This window comes from Sinocyclocheilus grahami, unplaced genomic scaffold (genome assembly GCF_001515645.1).
Source record: "Sinocyclocheilus grahami isolate Dianchi unplaced genomic scaffold, SAMN03320097.WGS_v1.1 scaffold473.1, whole genome shotgun sequence".
Classification (NCBI taxonomy): domain Eukaryota; kingdom Metazoa; phylum Chordata; class Actinopteri; order Cypriniformes; family Cyprinidae; genus Sinocyclocheilus; species Sinocyclocheilus grahami.
Window position 1 is genome coordinate 1466188 of NW_015505652.1, and position 12884 is coordinate 1479071.

Consider the following 12884-nt stretch of genomic DNA (forward strand, 5'->3'; position numbering starts at 1 on the left):
TATGAGATCTTGTGGGTAGATGATAAATGTTTACTAAGCTGTCTGGGGAACGATGTTCCTTGGCCTTTACTTTATCCTTCACACTGGTGTCTGTGAAAACCTCTGCAAGTTTTCTGATTATTTTAGATGCATTTTCATACATACTGGCATGCTACTTGAAATCTTGTCATGCACTCTAAATAGCAATATTGGGAGAATCATTTAAGAAAAATTCCATTTTTAGCATGATTTTTCAGGAACAAATTAAACTAGCCAAGAAAGACACATTCACTTGGTAAATTAATTACAGTAGCATGTTGGTAGCACCACGTAGTTTGTAAGAAGAGATTAAAAAACGAAATAATCATCCTGGCATCCTCAATGTTGCTTCCTAGGTGTGGTGTGGCACTGGACACCTGGATGTTTCCTCTGGATGAGGAGATCTTCCCAGGAGTGAAGCAGCCAATCTTTTTTATAAACTCTGAAAAATTCCAGTGGATTGGGAATATCATCCGCATGAAGAAGTTGGACTCTGCTATCTTTCCTAGAAAAATGATAACCATCAAGTCAGTCTCTTTTTTTTTTCAAGTCAAGTTGTAATTCAGTCTGAAAAATGTGCTTCATTTAATTGTGCTGTACTATTTTTGGCAGAGGGACGGTCCATCAGAGCTTCCCAGATTTCACATTTCTTACTGGGAACTGGATTGGAAGGCTCATGAAGCTAAAAGGAGATATTGATCCACACATAGCCTTGGATCTTTCTAACAAAGCAACTTTGGCTTTTCTTCAACGCCACTTAAGTGAGTTATTTACGTTTTTGGGTTTGTGTGCTCCAGATCACTTTCTGTTTATTTAACTACTTATTTAACTACACTTAAAAGGTTTGGGGTCAACAACATTACATCACATCCCCCAAACATTACATCACATCACATCAGTAGTGTGCATAATACTGTTTTTGCAATATCTAACATCTTTTTATTTTCTAGATATGGACAGAGACTTTAATCAGTGGGATCCTTTAATTGATGGAAAAGATGACAACTTGATTCCAGGAACCAACATTACTATACCACAGTCATCTATTTAATCGAGTAACATGAAATGTGTATCGGCACAATGATTTTGTAATCTTGCAAATGCACATTTAACAAATGGGAGTCAGAAGGTTACATGTTTGAGAAAGGGCCAATCTATCATTATGCAAAATCTGTTTTTGAAATTTCATAAGAGAACATTTTTGACTGCTGTGTATGAATACGATTGAATTTGCACTATGGATTAGACGGTGATCTGATGTAAATTTCATTGCGCATTTTTTAAATGGCAAAACTACACAATCTATACAGGATGACTTGTAAATGGTACCACTTGCTAACAGCCACATATTTGCAAAACAGACAGTGCAATAGACTTTAAAGTTTTTAACACTTCACCATCCTTTATCGTGCCTTAATGTTTTTAGAGTTATAGAAAGTGGGTTTTTATATCAATGCAATGTTTTCCATAAATCTGTGACTGATGTTATAAGGGGACAGTTAGCAGACAACCATTTGGAAATATGAAATACCATACTGTGAAATATATTCATCATAGCCTGCTTGTTTCACCCTAACAATCTGGAAAGTAGAAAGTAATCCCATAGTTTTCCTCTGAATCTGTTACTAATTTCCGGATTTGTAAGTCAATAGAATTGTTTTTACACTACTAATTCCTGGTCAGTGAAAAACTCTGAAATGTCAGCATTTCTATGGTTTCCAGTAAAGCCACAAAATGCAAAGTTGTTTATATGTATATGGGATTTTGTTTATTAAACCGAATATATGACTTTTGGTATTTGTCCCCCCCCCCCATACAAAAAGTCTTCATAACACTAAGTAATGTTCATACAAGTGCTACACACAAAAGTTGCATATTTATTAAAGAAAATTTCAACAAGTTTCCACAAAATGCAGCAAATTGTTTTCACGGCAATGTAAACATTTAAGAGCATTTGAACAAGAAACAATAGCCCGGGATAAAGTACAATTTAGAAACATTGTTTCAAAATGCAATAAGGAATCCAGCGAAAGGCTGTGTAATAACAAAAAACAACAGCCTTCATCTGCAAAGAGAAATCACTGAACAGTAATGGAAGGAGAAAACAAAACTACAGCTCTATGAACAAGCAGAAGTGCTTATTGTTGCTATTATACGGTTTATGGTATTAGTTAAGACAAAAAAACCTTAATACATCAAGCTGTTGGCAATATAAATGTGATTAACCAAAAAAAAAAAAACACATTACATAAGTAACTTGCCTCTTAGGATACATCAACCATCTACTGAGTGGTTTACATTAGTCAATCTTCTGTTTTTCATTTTCACTCTCCGGCTCATATACTTCTGCCTGGGATTCTTGCAAAACACCAACAAAAATGATGTCATCGTCAGACGCATCCTCAACCCTCAGGGTCAGATGAGTAACACGTGAATCCTCGGCGCTGGTGCAATCAGATGCATCTGACTTTTCTTGTAAACCTGTGAAGCACACTGCCATCAGTTCTCACTTCAACCAGAAATTAAGATTTTAAATAAAAACAGTGGGACTGTTAATGATTTTCCCATTTATATTTGCACTCAAATGACTTACATGAAGATTCTTCAGCATCAGCATGGATTTCTGGAGTAATTGGATCTCCCTGAAGCTGATGTTTTCAAAGTGCGGAATATCAATAAACGCCTCACATGTGTGGTTAATGAATAAAATAATTTAACAGCAAGCTTATAATACCGTGCCATCAGATGCAGTGTCAGACTCTGTTCCATCACTGGTAAGGACAATAAGATCTTCAGTAACATCTAGAAAAAAAACAAAAAAACAGATGCTAAACATCGACACTATATTTGTTAAAATTTAAAGACTTTCATTTGAATACGGAATGCAAAAATAACATACTATTAAACTCCTCAAGCAAGTCATCCGTTTCGAGCTCAGTCTCACACACCCCCTGTGTTTTCAAAACCATATGAAAGGAATATATTTTTAGCCACTAGGTGGTGTAGGTCTTTAAGATAAATGAGAGAAAGCACAAAACACCTTATCATGGGGAGTCACATCAAGGAAATCCATCAGCAAATACACTCCAGTGCTCATGTTGGCAGGATCTTCTAAACAGTCACATTTTACAAATTACAATAAAACAAAATTAAAAAAAGACAATACTAATTTAAGTTTATTGGCGTTTTTATCTCCAAGAAGTATGAAGTGTAACCTCTTTGCTCTCCAGATGAAGTATTTAAATCCTCTTGTGGATCCTTGCTTTCTACCTGTTCAGGCTGAAGTACAAATAAGTTGAAGGAGTGGGTTAATAAGATTAAGTAGTTGTAAATCTCATCTCAACAGTCTTATATATGTACTTACACTCAGTACTTGAACAAGATCGTGCACTTGTGCACCTTCCCCCAGAGTATCTACAACTAAACAAATAATACAGCCCTGTCATTTGCATTGAGGACGAAGATAAAGCAGGACAACATTTGGTTTTTTTTATAACCCTGATGGAATTACACACTTCAGTTTTTGTTTGAAAATAAGTCTAGCCAACCGCACATTGTGTATGCAAATTCTTTCACATGGACTTGATTTCATTCGGTCTGAAAATAGATATTCATTCAAATGCAGATTCAATAGATTTAAGATAATCATTTCACACAGACATTATACAGTACATTCGTAGAATAAGGGCACTACACACCATTTATAATTGAGGTCCCAATACTTTTTTAAAAAGTAGGTAAATCAACTAAGCTCGCTCACCCTCAGAGTCTTCAACAGCGGAGCAGGACACAAAACCTGAGACTTGAGGCTGCAAGTAAAACGCATGTTGAGACACTGGGCTATGTGATTCCTATCGGTCAACTGTATTTGTATTTGCTTGGTACAACAGCATCAAAGTGTACCTGGTCTGCATGTTCATCACCTGGATCCATTTGGTCAATTTGTTTCTCTTCACCTTTACATATTAAAAACGCAATTTTGAAAAATTTTGTACTTATGATTTATATACTACTTTGCCACCAATTAATAACACCATAGCATATTTTAATGTGTATAAAGTGTATGCATTTTGTCCTCTACCTTGGCAGTATGTGATGCAGTAATTTTGTATTACTTACCATTTGGTTCTTCTGACTCTGTGGTGACAACATTTTCATATTCTGTTTCTTCCACCTGATGTGATTAGAGGTAGAATTGGTTGTTACACGATCTATTCTCAACGCCTGAAAACATTTTGCATACCACAGTTAAACATCCATTTACCTTTGAAGGACTATTCTTCAATGCAGTGTTTCTCTCCTTGGTTACTTCATCTACAAAACATTTAACATGTTTAAGGATCTTAAATGATTATTTCAGGTGAAAAATGTGATCAGAAACAAAGAAAACAGAGGAAAAAAAGCCTGTGGCATTCTAAGGCACGGGTGGGGTAAAATAACCAAGTAGGACTGCATCACTGACATTTTTCTTTAAAATATAACAAAATATAATACTTACCACTTGGAATTACAGCTTCAATGCCTGAAGTCTGGAATTAAAACACTGGATGAGTAAAAAACGCTTTCAGATTATAATTATAAACAAAAATTGATTCCAGCATGCCACACCTGCAATAGCTTGTCTGGCAGAATTTCAAAGACGTTGAGAGGATCTACTACCACCTCAGAATCATGTTCCACAAGCAACACCTGGGAAAAAACAACAACAACAACATGAGTCTGAAGATGAATCTGAAGTTAAACAAAAGAAAACCTGGGGCCCGTTTTTCGTACGTCGCTTATTACATCGGAGATGATTTGAAAGATTCCAGATCTTCTAATCCTGATAACTGATCTCTGGCTAATGTGGTTCTTCAAACAAATTTGCGTAATAGATTAAAATATCTGGATTAAGTTGTCTAGGATTACTGTGCGTTCTCGTGTTCCCCAAAAAGGGCAGATGTATCAATACTTGAAACCACGATCAGCAATGCACCGATTGGCTGGCGGCGAGACGGCAACGTAAATGACATCATATCATTAAAAAAGACACCTAACGAAAAACTTGACAAATTTCTGAACCTTTATAAGGAAACAGCCAAGCGAACAAAACTACATGAATGGTATAATAGAAAAATGAAATGTGCACTGTTATTAATTTTTTTTTTTTTTACATGATTCCCAATTATTTATATTCATAATTTCTAGTATTTGTACAGGCTTTACATTTTTATTTCAATGTAGTAATTAATTAATTTAATTTTATATTTGAACAGATTTGTTACGTGGCAGCATTAATTAAAGTTTCTTAAGGGTCAAGATCATGTTATCTGCATCTCCTGTGCTCCATCAAACCACTCCCATAATAGCTGCCTCCACTCAAATTAATGCACGACTCTACATTATCTGATTAGCATGTGTGTAAGACTTGAATACAATTATGAAGTAATAATTTTATGACGAATAAATCTTTCAGTGAGTAAAACTGGCTGTGTCTATAGTATTAAAGACTACACAACATTATTATATTATCTTTAAATTAATTTTTAAATGATTATTAATTAAAATTATTGTCCCTGGATTAGTAAGGTACTCTTGAAATAAAGTCGCAGTGGTAGCGGACAGATTTTAAGTATCAATTCTGCTTAAAAAGATGCCATCTAATCCGGTTTACATGAAATAAGCCTGTTCCCGAGCAGGTTTAAGTTTACGGACCTGTTGCTATGACAGCAACTCTGGGATGAGCTTCGAAGAACCAAACAATCCAAGATCATGCCAAATCATCAACAATCAAATCCAGCTAACCGAGTTAGCGACGTACGAAGAACGGGCCTCGGTTTTCTTTAACAGAAAAACAAATGCACGTCTTTTTAAAAATAAATAAATAAATAAAAAAGTGTAATTGAGAAGAGAAATAAATAAATACTCACCAATGCAGCATCTTCAGAACTTTTTAAAATTTGTGCTCTGCACCAATTTCTTCTTACGTGAGACCATATCACACATTCTGACCCAGCAGGCTTTTTCTCTGTAGCTCGCATTAAATAGCCCAAGTCTTTAAAAATTTGAAAAAAAAAATAATAACAATAAAATAAAAGGAAAGAAGGGAGACCTCTTGCATATAGTTAACACCATCTCTAAAAGTTGTACTACAAAATGTCAAAATTCAGGCTTACCTGATTGAATGATCTCAAATGATGGTGACTCTGGTCCCTCAACAATGCATAACTGAGAATCAGTGTTATTCATCAAGAAGCTATCTATATTCTCTGAGGAAATACTAGCTGTAGCTCCCTTGGAGTGCTGTGGCAAAACTACAGGAAAAGGAGTTGTGTCTGTCTCTTTAGCAAAAGCATGCTGGTTTGTTGTGTCTGATGGACTTGTGAAAGCTGAAGCACCTTCCATGACACATATGGTTTCAAGGTCCTCTTGTGAATCAGAGGGAACTATACTCACTGCTTCAGGCGAGGCAACATCTTCAGTAATCATCTCGAGTGGCTCATCCTGACCTTCATTTCCGACTTTTGTACTTGTCAGTAAATCAAGCTGCTCTTGTTCAGAATGCTGTATTTCGAGAAGTGAGGTGCAGGTTTCATTGTCAGCGTCTGAATCATGGATAACTACTGAGTCAATATAAACTTCAGCAGCCACAGAGGCATCGGTGGGCACAACATTTGCTCCACTCAAGTGTTCAACAGATGGAGTTTCAGGACTTTGACTTTTCCAATAGCTTCTCATGGTATCATTGATGACAACACCGTTACAATCCATCTTGATGAAGTGTGGCATTTCAGAGCTCCCCATTTTCTCAACAGTGATATTTAAAAGCTTGTCATTAACTAGCTCAAAGAACACATCATCTGCCTCTTCAGCCCAGAAACCCTTGGAAAGATCAAAACCTTCAAGCTGACAGTCGAATGCCTGAGGGGGAACGTCTGATAGCTCAGGTGGAAGTGCTTTAACATCAACGATATTAACTTTAGCTTCATTTCCATAGTCTACAAATGTAATGGAAAGTGTGTCAAGGTCCCTAGATGTAACTTTAGCTCGATACCACAAATTATCTTCAGTGAAAAGAGCAATGCAAGCACTTCCAACTGGCAGAGATTCCTCACTCAAAGTTTCTTCTGAGGCATTACCAGCATTCTGTAGCACGTCTGAAATCCCTTGAAGTTTGTCTGTTGCCGCATACTGGCACCAGAAGAGCTGAGGACCCTTAATGAATGAGGTGTATCCAGTGATCATTTGACCAGCTGATACGTCAGGGTTCTTGTAATGGGTACAGACCATGATTTCAGATGTCTGCTTGACACCTGGGCTCGTAAGCTCAGCTGCTGGTGTAGCATCATCCCTGCAGGTGGATCCCAACACTACACCATTAACATCAAGTTTCACTTTCCAAATGGTGCCTGACATTTTCACAAACGTGCACATGACCTTTTCAATGTTTTGTTCAATTACCCGTTTGAAGTTGGGTGCAAGTTCTTGGTCTCCACTCTCAACATTCAGTTTATGTACAGAGCAGTGGATGCTGTACCTAGGAAACGAAGCAAACGATTGATCAAGACGACATATTTTTGAAGCAGAAATTGTAGCCGTGTTTCCAAAGTCAACAAATTCGACGTTGATTGTGTCATCAAGGTTTTTTCTTACTGCTGCACGGTACCAGGAGTTATCTTCAGGAAACATTGCACAAACCATGTCTCCCTCACGAATATCACTGGGACCAATGTTGGCGCACCTTGACTGGTCAGCATTCAATTTCTCCACAAGCAAATAAATGTCATCCTCATCAGTTGCAAACTGAACAAAGAAGCTACAAGGGCTATTGCAATGAGAGATGAATACCTCAGCTTGTAGACCTGGTTTTATTACTTTCACTGGGAGTGCCGATTCGTTAAGAAGAGCCTGGGACTTGAGCTGAACACCATCGGTTTTGTCAGATGTACAAGGGTGACGCACATCAGCTCTATCACTGGACTTTCTTTGTGGTTCAAGCCGTTTCTGGGAATTATGCAATGTCCCAAAATCTCTTGTTGGTTCTAGTCCACCATTTGTATGGAATCCCCACTTGCTCCGTGGCTGTTTTGATTCGACATTACCTTGTGCTGCATAACTTTCATGGGACTGTGGAACTTGATCCATGAAATCTCGCTTTAGACCACTGGAGCTTTCCTTCATATGGGTTGCCCCACTTTGTGCACTTCCGTTCGTTGAACTACATCCTTTGAATGTGCTCGTTTCATTTCTATGGATTTCATTGCGAAACTTCTGTCTGATCAGTGCATTCACTTGAGTTTTTCCCTCATAAAGTTCCACCAAAAGCTTTCCTCCTGGGTCTTTTGCCACGATCAAAGCAGTGAAACAATGACTGTCCGCAAAATTCTGAAACCAATTTCCCACTTCACATGGCACATCTTCAGGCATATCTGAGAGCCCACATTCAATTGCCTGCACTGGGACGGACATAATCTCTCCTGCTTCAATTGGAACTGGAAGCAAGTCTGACTTGTCAACTTCCAATGTGTCACCATAATCCACAAAATTGACCACAACTGACGGTTTTGTAGACTTTATTTGGCCTCTGTACCAAAGTCCATCCGTGTATTTTGCAAAGCAAACTGTTCCAAAAGTCTGAGGACACTTGGTTGCCTCTAGCTGACGGCATAGGGAGTTTACCTTGTTTGAAAGTTTCTCAATCTCCTCTGAATTACTGGCAAGATGGCAAAAGAACTGAGTGACACTTTTCACACAGGTGATACTCACTTCCTCTTCACATCCAGTCTTGACTCCATGTGTGGAGTAATAGTAGGTGTCCAGGCGAAAGGGTGGAAGAGGAGCTTTCTTAGAGGGTGCACGATCAGCTAGACGTCTTTGGACAAGGAGATTGCAAATGCTTTGGAATGGGGTCTCCAAGTCCACCACATTGAACACAACTTTCTGGGAGTCATACATTACAGCAAATATGGTGCATTTTAGGGGCACATTCATGCACCCTGCTGTGTCAACAAACTCTTGAAACTGCACTGTGGCTTCAGGGCTCCAGTCTAAAGCTGAGTGAGATACTGGGTGGATCAGGTTATACAAACTGCATCGAAAGGCTTGTCCTTTCATCTTCAAGAATGCTGGAGTGATCTTTCGAAGATCTTCAACAGCAACCTTCTTTGTCTGTCCGTAGTCAATGAACAAGACATCAACATGAGATGTTTGGTGCTTTTGAATGACCAAGGCTCTGTACCATATCCCAGTTTCAGGATGACGGGCAACACAAGCAGCTTCCAAAGGTGGCTGAAATTCACTATGAGCATAGAAACGCTGAATGTCTTGCATTAGCACTTCTAAACATGCTGCATTTCTGGCTTTTTGACACCAGAAGTCATTTGGACTCTCAATGTAGGATACGGTTACCTCCAGTGAGCTTCCAATGGGAAACAAGTATTCCTTGAAAGCAGATGCACTGTCCATTATGGCAGAAGAACTGGAAGGCATTTGAGGCCGAGCTCCTGCCAAGAATACACCAGAGGTGTGTGTGGTTTTTAAACCACAGGGTCTTGTGGCAGAATTATCCACAAAGCTCTTTTCACTGTCTGCAAAATCTGCATTGCACAACAACTTGCTCACATCATTTTCTCCATCTAAACTCGAATCCACTAACTGAACCATGTGAGTGTCATGATGCTTTTCTTTTACATGCAAATCAAGTACTCTGTCCTCGATGAGTTTCGAAAAGAACAATGTAGCCCTCTCATCCCAATGTTTCAGTCTGGATGTAATGCCATAGAGGGAGCACTTTACTGCCACAGCAGGCAGCTGCTGAAATCTCAGAGGCAACTGTCGGAGATCGAAACAATCAACAAGTTCTGTGTTGCCATAGTCGAGGAAGTAAACTTCTGCTTTCTTGTCAACTACCTTATAGATAGCTGCTCTATAGAACACACCATCTTGGGCTTTAGCTGCACAGAGGAGACCAACAACAGGCTTTCTTATCAATCCGTCAGTGCTTGTTGGCTCACTGTACAGATTTCCGAGGCCATTCATTAGCTGATTGAATTTATCGGCGTATCGCTGAGTTTGAATCCAAAACTTTCCAGGGCTCTCCACATGCTGTACAACAGCCCCATGCGATGTGTTAGGTGTGAGACTTTGTGTGAAAAAGACCGGTTTGTTCCCTTTAAGGTCAGAGTAGGTTTCATCAATGTGTGCAGCCACAGTTGTCTCCAAAATCTTGCTCTTTTGAGACGATGGGCTCTTTTGAACAGCAAAGTCTGTAAGGGTCATATCAGAATCCAGTGAACAGTTCTGTTTCAGTTCAAACAGTTTGTTGATGTTTGTGTTCTCCTCTCCGTAAAGCGTGACATAGTGGACACCTTCAGAAAGGCTCTGATACTGAAACTTGGCGATCATTGTGCGGTTGAGCAGGAGAGATTTCAGATAATCAATCTGTGAAACTGTCCAACCCATACCTCTGTCGGCTATTCCATGAAGGGAGCACACATACGTTACGACAGGCATCCTGAAGAATTCTGGGTCAAGTGGACTTATGTTCTCAACTTGAACAAACTGTTTCTTCCCATAATCCACCTGCAAAATTTCAACCACATTGTTGGCAGACATGACCTGCTGCAGCACAGAACGATACCACTTGCCGTCACTTCCTCTTGATGCACACGGGCTGCCTAAATTCTGTTTTTTTAACTGTAAATTGTACAACACTAGACAGGAAACATCCAACAGTGCAAGACAACCAATGTCAAGATTTTAGGCTACAATTTATATCTATAAAAGAAAGTAGGCCTATGTTTTAGGTTTCTCAACGTTTCATTAAATATAACACTAAGGGACAGGAAACAGGACAATGCACTATGGAAATACACTTTACAGAAACACCTTATACTAGGGATGTCAATTTTCGATCATTTCCATGATCGATCGTCGTTTAAATTAACGATCAATTAATCGATTAATCATTAACTTTAATGCAGCAAAAAGCGTCTATTGCAGCAGCACGCAGTCACCGGCATTACAGGATGTGCAAAAGCCACTCAAAAAAAAACCCCGCTTTCTCACCCGAATTAAAGGGGTTTTAGTCTGAATAAAATGCTAGTAGCAGGATTGTAAAATGAATAGATGTGATTATGATCATTTGATAAAATGGAGAGTGCGCCGTACGTTTGAGATCATTTTATTTTGTTGACTGTTTCCTATCCCGACACGGAGACCGCTGAAAGCACCTCTTTAAATGGTTTCGTGGTGCTCGTTATTGTATTTTAAAACACTATTGCAATATTTTCAACTGACATTATGGCATTTAAAATTAAATTATCCCAAACTTAACTGTGGCGTGTGTGGCTGTGCTACGCAGTCAGTGAACCGCTTCCATCGGCGCTGCTGCAGCAAAACACACTGTTGCTAACATGAAACATTTTTATGCGAGTATTATGACCAGTACTTAATTTGATCCTGCTGGATCCCGTTCCGGAAAATGTCAGATTTTAATTTTTTACATTCCGGTAAGCCTATTTGGTTTTAAAAATCCGGCATTTACAGTGCATTAGATCAGTGCATTAGATCGTGACAGTGCATGCTTGCGTGCATACGAGACGGAGCGAGCGCGGGTTTGGCTAGATGTATTTGGAGGTTATTACTCACGTCTCATTCGGCACAAATCTAAATGTTTCCATATTCGCAATGTATTTGAATGTTAAACTATTATTTATAATGTAAACTATGCTTGTACTTTACACGCATTCGCATATAGACTGAAAAGATCATCCTCTTCACATGAGCAAAAAAGTCCTTGGCATAACAGCAGAGTGGACCGGTATACTACGGTCTATTTAAACTGACCAGTGTAACCTTTTATATGTTTGGTTGACTATTTTATTTTGATAATGAACAGACTGCGATGCAAGTTTGAATTGCTAGAATATGTGGGGTGTGTGCACACGAGGCGCCGGTGCGATCAAACAGCTGAAACATAAAAAACTAAATTTTTGGAGTAAGATATATAATCTGCAAAAGTGTTTACTTTTATTTTTGCACACTCACAATAAAAACAAGATTTGTGCTTTTGCAAAATAAAGCAAACAAACAAAATGCGCGTTGTCATCCTTTCCCAACCCTCTACATTGCGAGTAAATCACTCGCATATGCGACTAAATCTTCACTCTGGCGACTAAATGATGTCTATTATTAGCCAATTGCTAATAAATTCTCAGATTTTACTCGCCAGTGTGTGAGTTGGAGGCTAAGTATAAGTTTAGCTCAGATATATTTTCACTCGCCGAACACTCTCTGACTGAGCGCATCAGAGTTTCACTCTCCGCCAAGCGATCTGTGCTGTTTTTCAGTTCATCTGAATGGACGTGCAACGCACAACGTACTGTAAACTCTAGTGTGAAGGCGCATGACTCGCCGTCGCTTTGTTTCACACACACGCAGCGAGAGAGGGAGAGAGAGAATTGACGAGCTACCCATGCGTGCTACATGTAAACGATATTCTTTGTTGTATTTGTTGTAAAAAATAACGGAGTTCCTTTGGAATTCTTCCGCTTTTAAGAACTACCGCTTTCTCCGGTAGTGGGCGGAACTAATGCACAAATGGCAATCTCATTGGCTGGCGCTCACCTATTATCGTCCCTGTTTTGATTTCAGCACATCAGTTCGAGCGAACGCACACAACCTGCTTAATATTCATGAATTCAGTAGCTCATTAATCCTTGGTGCGTTTTATATTGTTCTTATTAGTAGAATTCGTATCATTATTATCTAATCAGTATTTTTGTTAGTTTTTCCCCAATTTAAATTTTTTTTACAGAAACACCGAATGACCAAAAAAGCACCACCACCAGTCCGAAGTTCAGTTAAAATGACTAATATGCATTCAT

General features: G+C 38.8%; 2 protein-coding genes across 2 annotated transcripts; one reads left to right on the plus strand and one right to left on the minus strand.

Moving 5' to 3' along the window:
* The first annotated feature begins 224 nt into the window (after nucleotides 1–224).
* On the plus strand, nucleotides 225–2189 carry LOC107553425 (platelet-activating factor acetylhydrolase-like). Its single transcript, XM_016235613.1, has 4 exons — nucleotides 225–274; nucleotides 375–545; nucleotides 631–779; nucleotides 969–2189. The coding sequence occupies exons 1-4, from the start codon at nucleotides 225–227 to the stop codon at nucleotides 1067–1069; spliced, it is 471 nt and encodes a 156-aa protein (XP_016091099.1). The 3' UTR covers nucleotides 1070–2189.
* A 66-nt stretch (nucleotides 2190–2255) lies between these two features.
* LOC107553426 (tudor domain-containing protein 6-like) lies at nucleotides 2256–11018 on the minus strand. The gene is made up of 16 exons (XM_016235614.1): nucleotides 11013–11018; nucleotides 6174–10680; nucleotides 5928–6052; nucleotides 4627–4707; nucleotides 4517–4547; nucleotides 4283–4332; nucleotides 4138–4192; nucleotides 3922–3974; nucleotides 3779–3827; nucleotides 3383–3438; nucleotides 3234–3297; nucleotides 3059–3129; nucleotides 2918–2969; nucleotides 2753–2820; nucleotides 2612–2666; nucleotides 2256–2499 (listed from the first exon to the last, which is right to left on the minus strand). Exons 1-16 carry the CDS (start codon nucleotides 11016–11018, stop codon nucleotides 2318–2320), a joined length of 5505 nt encoding a protein of 1834 aa, XP_016091100.1. The 3' UTR covers nucleotides 2256–2317.
* Between the last annotated feature and the right edge of the window lie 1866 nt (nucleotides 11019–12884).